Source organism: Podarcis vaucheri (assembly GCF_965113315.1).
Source record: "Podarcis vaucheri genome assembly, chromosome: 14".
In the NCBI taxonomy this organism is placed as follows: domain Eukaryota; kingdom Metazoa; phylum Chordata; class Lepidosauria; order Squamata; family Lacertidae; genus Podarcis; species Podarcis vaucheri.
Window position 1 is genome coordinate 6808682 of NC_138752.1, and position 17835 is coordinate 6826516.

The 17835-nt window shown below is 41.3% G+C and overlaps 1 protein-coding gene across 18 annotated transcripts in view; it reads right to left on the reverse strand.

Annotated features, from left to right (window-relative positions):
* TCF12 (transcription factor 12) overlaps positions 1 to 17835 on the reverse strand; it is a 143758-nt gene that overhangs the window by 40869 nt on the left and 85054 nt on the right. For 15 of the 18 annotated variants that reach the window (XM_082198458.1, XM_082198465.1, XM_082198460.1 and 12 more), the window contains exons 8-9: positions 16221 to 16353; positions 15487 to 15539 (exon numbers count right to left, since the gene is read on the reverse strand). In XM_082198458.1, coding sequence (XP_082054584.1) covers positions 15487 to 15539; positions 16221 to 16353 — 186 coding nt within the window. Of the gene's footprint in view, positions 1 to 2725; positions 2745 to 6424; positions 6723 to 15486; positions 15540 to 16220; positions 16354 to 17835 lie in introns of those variants that run through there. The other 3 variants (XM_082198455.1, XM_082198456.1, XM_082198457.1) reach the window with 3 other exon arrangements.

Sequence of the window (17835 nt, forward strand, 5' to 3'; positions counted from 1 at the left end):
ACATTCTCAAAAGCCACTTCCCAGTTTGATGGCTCCCTCATCCAGACATCTGGAAACGCCCAAGCCTCAGAATTTTTCAGAAGAAATGCCAAATCTTTTTTACTCAAGCACACACAGAGAGAGGCTGCTGATAAACAGAGGGGCCTTCAGGGGGTAGCATGCTCTTTAAGTGTTTGGAGTACTTTCAAAATGGTAAACTATTCAAAACCTTTGTGAGCAATGACACACCTTCTGAAAATCATGTCTCTCTTACCCCTTTCAGAGGCTGTGCACAAGGCTCTACACTCACAGCTCTCGAAGTCTGTGGATTGCAGCAAAGCATATCTCAGAGCCCAAGACAACATAAAACAATGTTTAAACCCTCCTCTGGTAGGTTGAGATAGCCCATCTTTTTTGTTTACAGAAAGCTGACCAGGCTTTCCAGCCCGCAATAAACAGCTAGCCTGACCTCCCAGGCATCCCTACAAGCTCGGAAGTGCTTAGCATCTCTTACCCTAATAAATGGGTATGTAAGAAAGAGTGACGCACACACTTCTCTCTCTCTCTCTCTCTCTCTCTCTCTCTCTCTCTCACACACACACACACACACACACACACACTTTATTGTCTTTGTCAGACCACAACAGTCAAGTTAAGCTCTGCCACATGCATCGTATTCCTTGGAATAATTACAAATCCAATGAACCCATCATGCATGACTTTGTATTTAGCAGGCACAGCATTAAGAATTTTTTTTTTTTAATGAATTAGGAAAGCACCTCAAGCATGCAGTGCAGCAAATAGCTGGAATGCCAGGTAAATTATTTGGAAGGAAAATATTAAATATTCAGCACCTTCACATATAAAGAATATGGAACAACCAGATATCAATGCTGTCTTATCTGATGTCAAGAAACTACAAAAGAATACAAAATGTTCACTGAAAATTATCCATTCTGGAACCCTGGACAATGAGGAAGCAAACCTTTAAATCTCAAAAGAAATAAAAGTTGTTTCATGCTCACCCTTACAGGAGAGAGAGGGACATGGAGTGCCCCCCTTGCTTTACCTGTAGATGGGCTTGGGAATGCAAAATGGGAAAAGGAAGCCAGCAGGCAAACATTTGGGAGTTAAAGGCAGGTGGGAAGGACTGGTTAAGAAATGCAAGCAGGCTCTGTACTCTTAGACACTACCATTAGAGATAGACTAAATTCAGGGAAAATGTTCTGAAACGAAAGTACTGAAGTCACTCTCTCCATACCTAAAGAAAGGTCAAGGGCTACTGAAGCCATTTAGAAAACAAGAGCATGACTCTGCTCTCTTCTTCATCCCTCTCTTTAGTGTGGTCAATTGGTTTAAAGTCAATGTTGTTGCAGCTGCAGACAATGTCTAAATGTATTTGAGGTAATGCAAGAGAAGGCAGGCAATGGGTATTTCTGACAGTCCTGAACTATGCCAGATCCAAGCGGCATTTCGTGGAACAAACAACAAAGTAGCAACAGTCAGTGATAACGCACTTCTGTTTATCAAAGGCATTCTGCAGAATAAAGAGTGATTCTTAAATGAATACAGTGCAAAAATACGGTACTTTAAAAAGAAGTTTGTGCCCAATAAGTTCATCTTTAAAAGCAGCAAAAAATATTTTCAAATTTGTGCTGTGTAAAGCCTACCTAATGAATTAAGTTCTTTTGAAATAACTAGCCCTGGCCTTATGTACTTAGAGTATATATTGACAAATAGGGGTGGGATGGATATATATTTCATGCAGCAGAACAGAAAATTGGGCGGTTTCTCTGGAAATTTCTCTCAAACGTTTCTGACAAAGGAACACATTAAAAAAATGAAGCTCTATCATTCTGTAAATGGCCAGCAAAAGTGAATTGTCCTATCTATATTTATACATTGTCTCATCAGTTTGAAAAGATCTGTAAGTCAGATGTCTGGTGCAGAGATAGAAACATTTTCCTGGGCTACTTCAGTACAATATCTACTAGAGACAACACAGCAGAGAGAATAATCAAACAGTGTAGTGCTACCAGCAAGTTTGCTTCTGGAGATTCCTGGATGAACCCCTTCTTAGTCTTGACTTGCAAATGTTTATTGTGATCTAGAGTCAGCCAAACACAACCAATACAGACGCTGAGTTCAGACAATCATATCTGATTTTCATAAGGTGATGAATGAATCAACCAACCTTTTGCTCATACACTGAGACCCTCTGCTCTTCTGTTCACCACAACTAAGCAAGGATATTTCTAATTAAGCATAGCTCCCTGTTTCAGATGGACTGAGAAACTACTGTTCCTTTAGCCTTGTAACACACCAAGTTCTTAATCCCGGCCAGTTCCAAATCTGTTAACCATAGTTACTTGATAAATATAGGCGGCTGCAGTACTAACTACACTCACTTAGGACTTACTTGTGAGTAGACATGGTTAATATTGCACTATATGTTATATATGTTATGTACTGATAAAAGAGGACACAAATATTTCTTGCAGCAATTGCATACGGCTGCTGCAAATTTTACTCCCCCTCCCCAAATCTACACATGAAGATATTTTCTCCTATTTCAACTTTGCATCTGTATAAGGAATTATGAGGGAATATGGCATACTAATAATTAAAAAATGTGAGATATCCAGTAATATATTAGTAAATCTAAAATGAAGATTGTTTTCTCTGCTCCCCACATGCTGACAGTCCTATAAAGTTAATATAATATTTTTCTGAAAGCATGCCTTACCTTAAATCAAATTAATGGAGTTATGTCTTTTAAAAGAAAGAACAGGATGGTGCTTCAGGTTTCTGAAACTTTCCCCCTCAAAATTTCAAGTATTTACAGTCAATCTGCTATGATGACTGTAGGTTCTTAAGATCAATCATGGGCGGTATTCTCTTAACGAGTCACATCAGCACAACAATGTTTTGCTTCTGCGACAAAACTTTCTGTCCTCTTCTCCCTCCATGTACACCCCATGCTCTCTCCAGATCTGTTCTAGGGGGTTGGTGATACTCGAACAGATTTAGGGGGTGTGCAGGGAGTGGCGAGGGGGAAAGAACATTCTGTTGTGCAAGCCGAACTCCTTGCACTGATGGAATGATTGCCTTGCTACTATGTTGGATTCCACCCCTTACCCTTGGCTAAGAGAGGTGTAAAACAATTCAATTTCAAAGGTCCAGTTTTTACAATCGGTCAAAGTGTTCAAACTTCCATGACTGTACCACTTTAGCCTTCGGGGGGGGGGCAGCCTCCTCTCTAAAAATCTCCTTGCATACAGAAAAGAGAAATCTTCAGCCTCCTCTTTTCCTTTACATGCTATTTTTCTATATGTAGGTCCGCCCCCCCCCTTTCATGGGAACAATTCAAAAACAACTTCTTCTTTCCAGTTTACAGTTCAAGAAAAACTTTATCCCTCCATCCCACTGATTATATAAATTTAACCCCAGTGTGTCTGATTGTCAGATCCAGACTCTAAAGAACACCTACATTCATCATTAAAAGACTCTGATCCAAAATGCACAAGTGGGTCCATGACGGTGATGCGCAGCTCCTTGCCAGTCAACTCTTCCCTATTTACTGATATGTTAGGTACATCACCAGAGTGTGTATGGATTCACTTTCTCAGATTTATAATGTGTGTGGCCCAGTTGGCAGAAAGTTGCTCTCTCACCAGGGTTTGACAGCTGTCATGGGAATATTTAACACAGAGCCGGGGCAAGATATTACCTCAACTTCAGTTGTTAAAGTGGAATTAAGTGGCATACAACGAAGGCAACACAGAAGAAAAACTGCATTAATACAGTGAGATTATTCTCTAACCACAACCCATTGTCTCCAGAATGTCAACAGGTTATTCTGTTTGGTAATTATTTGGTAATTCTTTACAGAACTCTAGCCCAATGGTTGCCATCAATCTGATTTGAACTGATTTTATAATGAATTTATTTTAGAATGCTGTATTATTTAACTGTTGTTAGCTGCTCTGAGCCCAGCTTCGGCTGGGGAGGGTGGGATATAAATAAAATTTTATTCTTACTCTTATTATGAGACTGCAGACCACGGACCTCTTTACACAGTACAACAGTCCTTTCGAAAAAATAATCTGACAGAGGTTGCCTAACAGATACAGACAGTGCAACACACTGTGGCAGCATTTTACCTATTACTGTAAACTGGCTTACCTACACTCACAATGCACATTTTGTTCCCAGAAGATGGATGCTTACTTTTTAAATAGGTAGAGCAAAATGTAAACAAAATTCTGTCTGAAAACTAGCTTGATAAATTGCTAACACTGCATCTGTCTGCAGGGAGGGGGGCCTTACTTGCCTTTTCATTTTAGAATTAAACTACTCAAAACTACTTCTTGCTCTATGGTTAAGCCACAAGGCTTTAATATGTTATGGCTTAATGGAGGAATAGTTGAATTTTTAAATACCGATCTGTAGCAAAATATAAAGAGGCACATTTATTTCATTCTAACAAACAAAATCTGACTTTTACTTTATTTCCGTCCCAACACATTAGAGCCTATCAGGATTGCCTCCTTCATCTTATCCAGAGATAACTGAAAGAATCCCTTTCAGTTTAGTTCTTATATTGCCTCTATTAGTTAACTTGCTAACCTTTTGTCCTCCTTTAAAGATCAAAAGGGGACAGGTCAAGGAGTGCTAGAGATATGAACAGCAGGCCTTCCCATGGGCTCCAAAAAGCCCTAGTAGCTTTTTCTAAATCATACACTGCCACTGAAACTTTCAGTTCCTCACTGCATGCCGGAATCTTCTGATACTTAACAATTAAAACTGTTATTTATTTGAAGTTCTGAAACATGTAACCAGACTTTATTAACTATAGACTGGGAAAATACTACAAAGAAGGTGGCGGGACATGATTCAGTCTGATACGGTTTTAGGAGTGTATTAGCTATTCTTGACAAATATTAAGGCAAAAACATGCTTCAGAATGAAGCCCTGAATCAGAGCAGAAGAGAAGACAAGCCAACATTTTCCACTTAACACCACAAATATGAATACACCAATGAATCAGGATGATTTAACCTTTCTCTTTCCTACCCCCTTTTGAGTTGCTTCCATAAAGCCTAAACGCTAAAGTGTCACAACACAGAAGGGGCACCAGGATATGGAATTGTTATACAATTTCTAGCTCTTCAAGTTCATGAGCGTCACCCATGAACCATAACAAGCAGATGCTATCAATTCTTGAGGCTTGCTTCTTTACAGTACCAGCACTTCCATCCATTACAAGCCTGGAAATACTTAATAAGATCAAAGCTTTCCCCCTCGCTGCAGAACAAAGAGGAATGTTCAGAGCCAGAGAAAGAATAAAATCAACACTCCATGAAAGCCAGACTCCCATTGCTTCTGGGGAACTGCAGGCTTCATTTTACTTCTTTCCAACATACACCATCTTCACACAAAACTGCAAAACTACTTAAACTTAGGAGGCGACATAAAAAGAATCAGGTTCCCATTTGGAGGGCTTGGGATGTTGACACCAAAGAAAATAAGTTTCCCTAAAGTTGCCTGAAACTCAGATGCACTTTATAATGATTTAGATAGTCCAGAGGGCAATTTACCAAACCTTTAGCATTTTGCAATGCTACTGAAGTTTGACTATGCTTTAAAAGACTAAAAACAAAACAAAACAAAACAGGATCACATCACTCAGATTGCTAATCAACGGCAATAAAATATGAGGCCATACTTTGAAAGTATAGGCAGAACATAGGAATGCCTCAATATTAATTGCAACTTATCTCTTCTAGTTAATGCCATTTGCCAATGTACATCGTTAGTAAAATCCTAAAAAAGACTAAAGCTTTTAAGTACTTTGCAGAGTGAGCAGCAGTCATTACATGACACATAACACGACTGGATTAGTTTTCTGCGGTGTCTAAAATCAGTTTTGATTACCATCAAACCCATAAAATGCACTTAAGGCTCCTATGAAATGTGGAAGGTTCAGTCTACATTACACAATAGCCATATGGACAAAAGACCAACGCACAACACAATACTTATCAAACTCTAAAATGTACATATTGCTCCAGAACTTTACACATCTTTACACAGGCTATAGAAAGTATTTTTGTAAAAAGGAGGATTCAACTTCATGAATCAGATTGAAGACTGGAACGGTTTCAGTTTCTTTCGCTGCTGCATGAAACAGCAATAATGCCTTTCACATTTTCAAATGCATTGCTACATGAGTGAAATAATGACATTCTCAAGGCAACAGAACAGCTGCATAAAATAAAAGCAAGTTATGTGCAACGATCATAAGCACTAACTGAAGCAATTTAGTCTAAGTATTTTAGTCTATACAAGTATATCTAGCTGCTAGACCAGTCCAGAGACGACAAACAACATTTCCAGCCACACTACTTCGGAAAGTATCAGAACAAAAGGAAAGTCCCCTTACCGTTTTTCCATTGTAGTAATACATCAAAGAGTTGCTGCTCATTCCAGGTACAGGATAGGCACAATACATGTTCACTCTAAAAACAACACAGCGTGCAGTCTAAGAGCACAGCTTCCCTCCAAGACATCAATTCACCAAATGAAACACAGCAATTCTTCAGTCAGATACAAGCACACATGCATCTACTCAGAAAGAATTTATGCAAAATAGGACTGAACCATCTAATACAGGAAAATAGGGTGTGCGTGTGTTAGAAACTATGCTGTAAAATCTTCCTTCAAAAGTAATCCAGTTTTAGTTGTAATGCAAACAAACAAGGACTTCCATAAAGGATTTAAGAATTTACACCTTAGTCAAAAGGGCAGTAGTTTGCAACTGCACTCAAATAAAAAAGCCATTTTTCAGAGCCAAAAAGGGAAGCAATGGTAAATCCTTAGCAATTCAATCTTTTTTTGTTTTAATTAAATGAGAGCTTTTGTGGCAGCAGAGACCAAACTTCATGCATCTCCAGCCATACTTCCATCTGGTTCTCTCTAAAGCTGCTTCCAACTTTCACGAATACGCCACTCACTGGTTTGAAATGCTGAATTACACGCTGGGAGAAGGAGGAGGAGGACCTAGACAGCTAATTGCTTCCTGGACCAAAAAAAGCAATAAGCCCTTCATCATTAGGTGCCTGTTAGAGCCCAGGGTCAGAGGACATCCAATGTCCTTTCAAAGAGCTGAGGGGGGAAATGTGGTACTTTAGGACACAGAATTCACACATCAGTCTAATAGTTATGAACATACAAAAACAGACTATAATTAATATTTAAATTGACATAACAAAATAAGCCTGGCCTTGTAGCTGTCTGTTTTAAACATATTTTCCAATTCATTTTAGTGACATTTTTACTTAATTTTTTTAATGTTGGTTAATATTAAAATTAATATTTCTTTTCTTTTCTCCCTGAATGATGTAATTCAGACCTTAAGATTTCATTTCAATGCACCCTTACAAAAATAAAGCAAGGTATAACAAAAATAGGAAGGTTAAATGCAATCAATAAATACCATATATCAGTCTTACTAAGAATTCTCAACTTGGGTAAACAGGAATTTATGTTGTGGGGGTGCAGCCTTCATGTTGCTGGCGGGGGCAGAACCTCAGTTAGTTAAGTATTTTTATTGATTTAATTGATTTGGGGGAGCAGCTGTCCCCTGGCTAGGCCCATGACTCTGTCCAAAGAATCACACAATATACTCAAATGCAGCTAAATGCTGAACATTTTAAAAACTATTTTTACTGATTTTACATTAATAACATACATAGACTCAAATACAGTGTGTAGGCAGGATGGGGGGTTGCGGGGGGGGGAGTTTGTTCAAAATAAACTTGCATCCTTATTTTGTGGTTTCTTTCAGGTCATTTCTATGTTCTGATTTACTGACAGTTTTGAGCTGAAATGTGAATATTTTACCATGAATATTATGAACAATCAAGAACAGAAATGTATACATTTTAATGTTTATATTATATGGCAGGTTCTATGGCAATATTATATGGCAATATAATTAAATGCAGACCAAAGGGATATTGTTTTAAAAAACTTAATATAGGTTGTTAGATCAGCCTTGAAGGCCCTGCTGTCAAGCCCATGCTAACTGGAATGGAGTAGGGACAGGGCTTTCTCTGTGGTGGCACTACAGTTGTGGAATTCCTTCCATGGAAACAACCAATAGGCTCTGTTGCTTCCTGCTTTTGGATGGTCTTCGAAAACATTTTATTTCAATTAGCATTTGATGTATGATTTCTGCCATTGTGATCACTCTATGGTAGGGGTAGGCAACATAAGGTCCATGGGCCGGATGCGGCCCAATCGCCTTCTCAATCCAGCCTGCAGACAGTCCGGGAATCAGCGTGTTTTTACATGAGTAGAATGTGTGCTTTTATTTAAAATGCATCTCTGGGTTATTTGTGGGGCATAGGAATTCGTTCATTTCCCCCCCCCCAAAAAAAAAAAAATAGCCCGGCCCACCACATGGTCTGAGGGATGGTGGACTGGCCCACAGCTGAAAAAGGTTGCTCTTTGGTGAGGTTCATTATTAATTGTATTGCTTACATTTGTAGATAAAAGAGAAATTACATTCAAGAAAGACAACAACAGCAACAATATCATCATCATCAACAACAACAAATCCCATCTTTACAAGCCTTCAATTTGGCGTTGAAGATCTTCAAAGTTGCTTCTTCCTAAAATTTACTATGCTGCTCTTTCCTGGATTGGTGCTAAAACATTTTTCTCATGTTAATGATACTGTGCTGTTGAGAGCTATTCTTAATGCTGTTTATTGTTATTGTGATAATTATATATTTTAAGTGTTTTGATGAAGCATTTTGTCTTTTCGTATGTTGGAAGCTGCCTAGTGAGGCCTTGGCCCTAAAGGGGACCTAAACAAAAACAAGCCAACTGAACAGGCTGAGGAACAGCTGCAAAACAGCATCAGGATCCAGGCTGCCAGGCGCAGGCGTGCCAAGCAGCTTGCAACTCTCTCTGTCCGCCCTCAGAGGCCACATGGGCCCTCTTGGGTTCCCAAAGCACTGGCTAAGATGGCTTGATTTACAAGAATGTCACTCTAGTGTTTATACTTCTGCAGGCAAGATATGTTAAATCTCTCTTTAGATCTTACTCAGGCTCTCCCCCAAAGGTTAGCAACTGTTCTAGGATTAAGCTGTTTTTCAGAAGAATATACTCTATGTCAAAGTATGACAGAATGTTTAAGACCTACTTGACTGACAAAGACAGACAAATGTAAGAATTTCCATCTGGAAGAGTTCACAGGAACACTTTCAGTCAAGTGATCCATGGCAATCTCAGTACACTTCATGAAGGCTTGACAGATATTTTACAGGGGTGAAAGAGTTCTTACCAATCTTGACAGACTTTTTCGAGTGTAAGCATGTCAACCTGCTGTGTGACATGGCAGGCTGTAATACTTAGTCACACGGAGATTCCCTTGCAGTTTGGGTTTCCTAGAAGCTACCGATCACAAAATGTGAGTAATTGTGTTGGCCACCCAACAAAAACCATTTTTGGACCTACAGCTTTTAAAGTGAACTTTTAATCTGTGCAACAGCTACATCACACTCATATTTTTCAGGAACAGCAGAAACTGGATCAGCAACCAAATTGGTGAACATGTTATTTTTAAAATACCTGTTTTGATATTTTTTTTCACAATAAGAAACAGCCACCACATATGAAAATCACTTTCTTTCTCTCCCCACCTCTTTTCAATGTTTTTTATGCCAACTGTAACACATTCCTCTTCATTTAAAGGGTGCTTGAGACCACCAGCATATTTTAACGCTCTCAAATGTGATGAGTACTGACTACTCATCACATTTAGAAGTCCTAAATCCTTTTCACAGGCTCTCATGACATGAAGCCGCCCCCCCCCATACAACATAGTTATTAAATTATAAAACCCTTATGCTTGAGAGTTCTGTGTGAGATAGTGAGGCAAAGTAGAGTCTGGAAGGATGCCTTGATTATATGAAATGCTGCTATGGCAGCCATCCCACATATTGCCCAGGACGGGAGGCGTCCAATACTTTGTTCTAAGTGGTGCCCATTTATTAAAAGACACCTGCAGATCCTATCTGAGTGTCTGGTGTAAAATGAGCAACAGGAGACAATGAAATATATTTGATCTTACCCTTTCCTGGAAAATGCCATGAACAAAATTAAAGAGCATCTCTGAAACAGCAACAGCCCAAGCCTACAACCAAGTAAAAACCCACTGAAGTGAATTAGCATGTATCCAGTATACAATGGTACTGAAATAGAAGAGCATATGTAAAGCCCTGCTGGACCAGGCCAGTTGCCCATCTAGCCCAACATCCTGTTTTCACAGTGACCAACCAGATGTCTGTGGAAACCACGCAAACAAGACCTGAGAGCAACAGCATTCTGCAACGATTTTCAGCAGCTAGTATTCAGAAGCACATTGCCTCTGACAGAGAAGGGAGAACACAATCATCATGGTTAGTAACCACTGACAGCCAAATAATAGTTAGTGGTCACCATTGCCTCTTGTGCGAGTTAATTCCATAGTTCACCTATGTGTTGAGTGAAGCACTTTCTTTTGCCTGTCCTGAATATTCCAACATTCAGATTCATCAGATGTCCCTAATTTCTAGGGTTATGGGGGCGCGGGAGACTTTTCTCTATCAACTTCTTTCTCACTATCCATAATGTCTCTCCCATCTTGGGCTCTACAGGCACAGCAGGTGCAGAAACTCTCCCAACAGTTTGACTTATTCTATAATATTCAAGACAGACTGATGCCACCATCATCATGTCTCATCCCCACTAAACTAAAATCATCAAAATATTACAAATGCACACACCCCAACTAAAATAAAATCTTAAAACGTAAAGGGGAAAACAAATCCCTCTGCTAGCTCAACTCTATAACTTTAGGTTTTCCTGTTTAAAACCTCTTAATAAACCATTGCATTGGTTACATGCCAAGATACAATCATTGGGTATCAAAGTACTGCTGCAGTTTCGGAAATTTCCTGCAGATGGCTGTATAATCTAATCCTTCTCCCTAATCAGAATACCATACTGTACTTTTAATCAAAACGATCATGTAGCAAGTTTTAAAGCAAGCAACAGGAAGTCTTGTTTTGCAGAGCATTCTACTGGCTTTTGGAAATCATGGCAATGGGAAGTGCTATGCTCAAATGGCATGAGGAGAGAAATGGAAAATACAAAAAGGGGCTGCCAGGCTTCAAAGACACGATCGTCCTGGCACACTGACACACAAATTTTAGACTGCTGGAAACTGGATATTGGCAGACACTAGAAAAGCCACTCAGCGTCCTTCCTCTTGCGCATCCCAAATTTATTTTGGCATCACAGCACTCAGCAAACAGAGTACCCCCTACAAGTTTTTCCTTTGATGAAAGTCCTGGCAGCAGGATTTATGCCAGAGTCTGATGCAAAGTCCAAGGCCTTTTGAAATTATTTTAATCACATGAGTTCCTTCTATGTATATTCCTGTGTGCAAATGTTATCTGGCTAGAAGCCACCATCCGAAACACGATCTGCATAATGTTCCATCAGCTTCCACATCTATTATCTGTCTCCTTAGCCAGAACTGCTTTAATGGAGCAGATAGAAGATGGAACCCTAGAAAGCTTAGTAATAGTAGTAGTAATGTATTAGGCAAACATTTGGCTTTCTTAAAAAGGAAGTGGTGTGGGTCAAAAAACCCTTCATGATCTGGGACCCTGTTACTTAAATGACTGTATTTGCTCATATGAACCAACTAAATTTTTAAGGATCTGCTCTCCAGGCTTCCACTAAATTGAACGTGTTTGAGGAATATCAGAGACATTGTCTTCTCTGAAGCAGCAACAATTCCTTATCTAGGGAAATTTGCCAAGCCCTAAATGGTTCCCCCCTCTTAGGAAATACACTGGAGAAATCCACAGCTAAGATGAAGGCTTGAGTACCTTTATGACGTCAGTGGCCAGTAGCCCTTCATCCCATCTTATCTACATGGGGAGTCCTTCTTCATCCCACCCTTAATTAAATGATTAGGGCACTGACTAGCAATAAGGCATTGGACAATCCTTGTTGATACTTCAAGAAGCTGCAGAACAACCAACAACATCACCCATGCCTCACATGAAAGAAGATGCAAGTTCCATGAAGGAGGCAAACATTACCTTGCAGAACAGACATAGAAAGAAAAGACCATGGAGTAACCAAGAGAGCAGCTTTCCTGGACACTCAATATAGCAAAGCAGGACTTTTACTAGGCAAAAACCATTGAGAAAAAAGGACTTGAGAAGGACCCTGAGAATGCACACGCCCCTTGATGTGAAAGTCTCCCTTTCCTCTGAACAGCCTGGGTGTTCTCAATTGGAGCAGCATTGAGAGACACCAAGTAAAACCAGGATGCTTACTGGTGAGTAAGCACCACAGAACACAGTTAGGCTTCCTTTATAGTAAAGGTGCATGAGACCAAACTTCTAAAGCTGCAGTCCTATGCATATCTACTGTTGATGTTGGTGGAGCTTACTTCTGAGTAGATCGGCTGCATGATGAAGTTTGGGGAGAAAAAGAAATGAAACTGTAGTTACATTTGGGACAGAAAGGGTTAAGGAGAAGGAGGGGAAACATTACTGTAGATAACTGAGATCATGTCTGGGAGCTCTTTTGAATGCAAGACTTTCCAGGTTCCCCACTCCTTACATAGATGCCTTTTGCATCCAACCCTAGGTAAAAGGTAAAGGTACCCCTGCCCGTAGGGGCCAGTCTTGACAGACTCTAGGGTTGTGCACCCATCTCACTTAAGAGGCCGGGGGCCAGCGCTGTCCGGAGACACTTCCAGGTCACGTGGCCAGCGTGACAAAGCTGCATCTGGCAAGCCAGAGCAGCACACGGAAACGCTGTTTACCTTCCCGCCAGTAAGCGGTCCCTATTTATCTACTTGCACCCGGGGGTGCTTTCAAACTGTTAGGTTGGCAGGCGCTGGGACCGAGCAACGGGAGCGCACCCCGCCACGGGGATTCGAACCGCCGACCTTTCAATCGGCAAGCCCTAGGCGCTGAGGCTTTACCCACAGCGCCACCCGCGTCCCTGCATCCAACCCTGCCTACACACAAATCCCTCAGTAAATCCCTCCTATTTCTTTTCCACATGTATCATTTGTATTAAATATTGACACTGGTTTTTAATTGTATTTTCATTCCTTCTTTCATTCAATGAGGGGATTCAATGTTAACTGCTGGTCTATTTTTAGCTCCTGCTTGGGAACTGAAATGGGGGAGGGGAAGATTCCTGAGGTTGCCATTGTGACCCTGAGTTTACTGGGCAGCTATTCAGCCCGTGAGCTTATGCAAGCAAAATCTGTTAAGAGTCTCTCCAGCTGTAAGCTGGCTTCCAGGTAAGCTGCAAGTTCGTAACACAGCTGCCCCTCAGTCTGCCCAACACACATCTCACTGGAAGAAGAAGGAAAATGAAAACAGAAACTTGGGTTCAGTTGTTTTGTGAAATACAATGGAGGGCATAAACAAACCAGAGTACCAGCTCCATTTCAGAACTAATGCCAAAGAAGGAAAGATCTGGCCCATTTTGCATCCACAGCTTTCCTCCTGCCTTTGCAACAGCAGCAGCCCATTCTATTCAGCCTGCACAGCTTTGAGTTATGACTCATCCAAGTGCACCTGCGCCATGTGTTAAGTACTGCTGAATAAAAGCCCAACACCTCCATTTACACAACAAAGAAACATGTTCTGCATCTCTCCCTCCTTTCTTGTTTGCTCTGAAAGGGAGGGATGGGAGGAAAATCCTGCCTGCATTTGATGCGGATTTTAAATACAGATTAATATATTAACCATTCTCTTTACAGAATAAGACACTTTTAATACCACAACACAACCAAAAAGCATTAGATTATCACATTTATTGATGATTTTTTACCAAGCCACGCCAACCCCAACTCCCCAATTAAAGCCCTTTATTCTCAAAGGGCACATTTTGGAGCAAGGGAGATGAACAAACCGGTTGCTTGAAAGCATTCATGATGTTAGGCTCAAGTTAGAAAAGACTTAATGAAGGCTTGAAAATCCACAAGGGCTTCATAAGGAACATCTGACTTGGTGATTTATGCATATTAATAACAGTCCTATTGAGGCAAGCCGAGCTGCACATGTCCTACGAATCTTAATGTCTTCAGTTCCACTGGGATTATTACCAATGTAAATTTCTAGGATTCTCAGCTATTAATCTGTCTGTCCTCCTGTTCAGCAACATAATGACTAATTAAACATCAAAAGACATGAACAGAAGATAGTTCCTGGGCCACCCCTCTTCCCATGAGAGAAATGTGCATGACAGGGACAAGTAGGTAAAAGTGTACAAATATTTTACAAATCATTGCTATCAGATGTTTAAAAGCACTACAAAGGTGTAGCTAAACCGGGGGCAAAACACTCACTTCACCCTAAAGGCCACTTTAGCATTACTGATGACTCAAGAGGGATAAATCGTAAGTTACACATAGAAAATCACTACCACAATTTTAAGTTTGCATTTTGTGTGTGTGCATTCTGATAACTCCCCTTTACTCTGTGCACGACCACAGGTCATTTTGAAGCCCTTTATCCACGCTCATCTCTGCTTCCCATTCTTTATTTCATGAAGCCTGCTTCCCACCTCCTCCCCTCTGTGTGTGCATAGGACTGGTCTGCAATCTGCATCCCAGTTTGTCATTTTTTTTCTGCTTTCCTGCCCACAGATCTTTCAACAACTGCAGTCCCTTCTTCTCTGTGCACCCCACAGCACACTCTTCTCTTTTTGTCCAATCCATTTGTTCCTCACTTCCTCCTCCTTCTCCTCACTCCATTCCTTAGATTCCAATTTTCCTTCAATCTCTCTTTCACTCTTTCTCCTTCTCCTCACTGACTTGGGTCGCAGCAGCACAGAAGGCTTTCCCTCTTCCAACAGGTCATGTTAAGGGAGACTCAGGACTCAGCTACATTAGTAAAAAAAAGTGTTTTATATGCATTATAACACTGTGACACCAGATGGTGCTGTGGAGTCCTGTCTTTCTCCAACATGATTTCTCACTATGAGGTTTACAAATCATTTTCCTGAATTTTTTTTTACTGTGTCTAGATCCAGGCTCAGTAAAAGCGGACTGTTCAACATGTCCAGCTAATTGCAAGAGGATGAAAAACTTGACCAATTCCAACATGTCACCTGCTCCAGAAAGAGGAAGAGCAGTGCAAACAGTTCTAGAGATGGCCACAATTGGTTGGTAGGCTTATGTTGTGCAAGCCTTAATTAGATTTTCAAACCGCCCTCAAATCAGCATTAGCCAGCTTGGCCACTGGTCAGGACTGATGGAGCTTGAGTCCAACAACTTATGGAGAACTACTGGTTAGTTATCCCTGCTTTATAACTTATTGCTGCTCAATTTTACTCTTTGTAACCGATACACAAAGAAAGCAATCCAATGGTAACTGTTTACTGAAAGATAGAACAACCATCAATACTTACAGATGAAGGCAAACCTGGGGGCACTTTTCTTACTTTCTTGGTCTGTAGAGAATCTGCATATGAAAAGCCAAATTTTATCAACCAGCAGCATTAGTAACATTAACAGAGTAAGTAGCATTGCCGAAGAAAAGCTGCCTAAATGAGAAAAGAACTAGAAAAATGTAGTCCTAAAGAGCAGAATAGCAGCAGGTGCTGTTATAAAACTCTTTTGCCCAGCTACTTATCTTCCAGATTCAAATACAAATTTTTTTTTTTTAAAGGACACTAAGAATTATGAATTAATTTAATTCTAGTTTAAGAGTTGAACCAGTGGGAGTTCACCTCCCAAAAGAACACCTCCTTATTGGGGAATGTTTAAGTACATGCTTCTGGGACATCAGTCTGCTCTTACAACTCTTTTGGGGTGGATTGCACACTACATGGGGAATGGATGACTGGGGAGGAGTTACAGAAGGAAAAAGGCAGCAGATGCTACCTAATTTTGCACTCAAAAGGGAAAAGTGCAATGCCAAGCTGCTGGCTCCCTCCTACAGCCCACTTCAATGCTCTCCCACTTTCAACTTATGTGAGTCCTAAGCCGCCAGGTTAAACAGAATATAAAATTCACAGAAGATAATCTATAATTAAACACATTTCTTGGGGGAAATAATTGGACATCTCCCTGAAAAGAGTGTTCTCAATCTTAAAAATGTGATGTGGGGAAAGCAGCATTAGCTAACGTATGATTGACTCACCAAGAGAAGATGAATCATGAAGTGATCTTCGTCGTGGATTTGTGGTAGGAAATGGGTAATATGATGTTCCGGCTTTTCCTGAGGACATCAGACCTGGACTTCCAAGCCCAATATCTGATCGAATCAGACTTGACTGCAAAACAAACCAACAGGAGTAGGACATTAAAAGTCTCTTTCTCTGTGCCTGGGACGCGGAGTGGCGCTGTGGGTAAAACCTCAGTGCCTAGGACTTGCCGATCGTATGGTCGGCAGTTCGAATCCCTGCGGCGGGGTGAGCTCCCATCGTTTGGTCCCAGCTCCTGCCCACCTAGCAGTTCGAAAGCACTCTTAAGTGCAAGTAGATAAATAGGGACCGCTTTATAGCGGGAAGGTAAACGCCGTTTCCATGTGCTGCGCTGGTGCTGGCTCGCCAGCTGCAGCTTCGTCATGCTGGCCACGTGACCCAGAAGTGTCTTCGGACGGCGCCGGCTCACAGCTTCTAGAGCGAAATGAGCACGCAACCCTAGAGTCGGACACGACTGGCCCGTACGGGCAGGGGTACCTTTACCTTTACCTTCTCTGTGCCTAAAGGACCGGTACACACTAAGCTTTAAAGCAGGCACCCCCAAACTTGGCCCTCCAGCTGTTTTGGAACTACAACTCCCATCATCCCTAGCTAACAGGACCGGTGGTCAGGGGTGATGGGAACTGTAGTCCCGAAACAACTGGAGGGCCAAGTTTGGGGATGCCTGCTTTAAAGAGATGAAGTATAAGAAAGGAAAACCCACCATGATTCTTTGGCTTGTGCACTCTCCCCTCCCCACCGCTCCCCCCAACACACCTAGGAGGACTATGTTAGCAGATTCATTCATCCCTTCCCCCTGAATCCTTGACCTGTTGTGTTGCCTAGACCAGGATTATTGTTTTTAAGAATGGTGACTGGTGCACCCACTGGCACCAGAGCTGGAGTCAGTGACAAGTGGAGCTACTTAAGTCTAGTTTTGTTCCCATTCTCCTCCATGCTGAGTTTTACAAGGGAAACAGTGAGACTGAAGAGGAGGAAGGTGGCAGCCAGGCTCCCCACCCCACCCCAGCACTCAGGCCTGTGCTGAGCTTGTCTGAGGCTCAGAGCTGGAGTCTTGTTAGAATTAAGTTACAAACAAAAAACCAGCCAGTTCCTGGTGGAGCCCCCTAACCGACTTAGCCCTTTGAGGCCCAGGGCAAGTGTACCTGGGTGGCTGCCCCCTCTCTGCACAGGCCAGCCTGCACCCATAAATAAGAAGGCAGACAACTGAGGGCTTGCTGAGGGCAGAGATTCATTTGCCCCAAGGGAGCAGCTTTCCACTGGTTTTTAACAAACTCTGATCAGTTTCAAAACAACTCAGCTTCCAAGTCTTTTTTAAGGAAAGTGAAAGTAAAAGCCGCTAAGTCCATCTCCGGCTGCGTTTGAAAAGGACTGGAGAAGTGTGTGACACAAGCTTAAGACTGCTTCTTCCTGCTTGTGATGCCTTGCTAAAGCAATATACTATTAGCATAACATATTAGCATAGACTGGGCCTAAGTCTCAAATGATGTGGTTAATGCATCAACCAATGACTAGCGAGAACCGTGGTATTCAGCTTCAATCTCATATCAC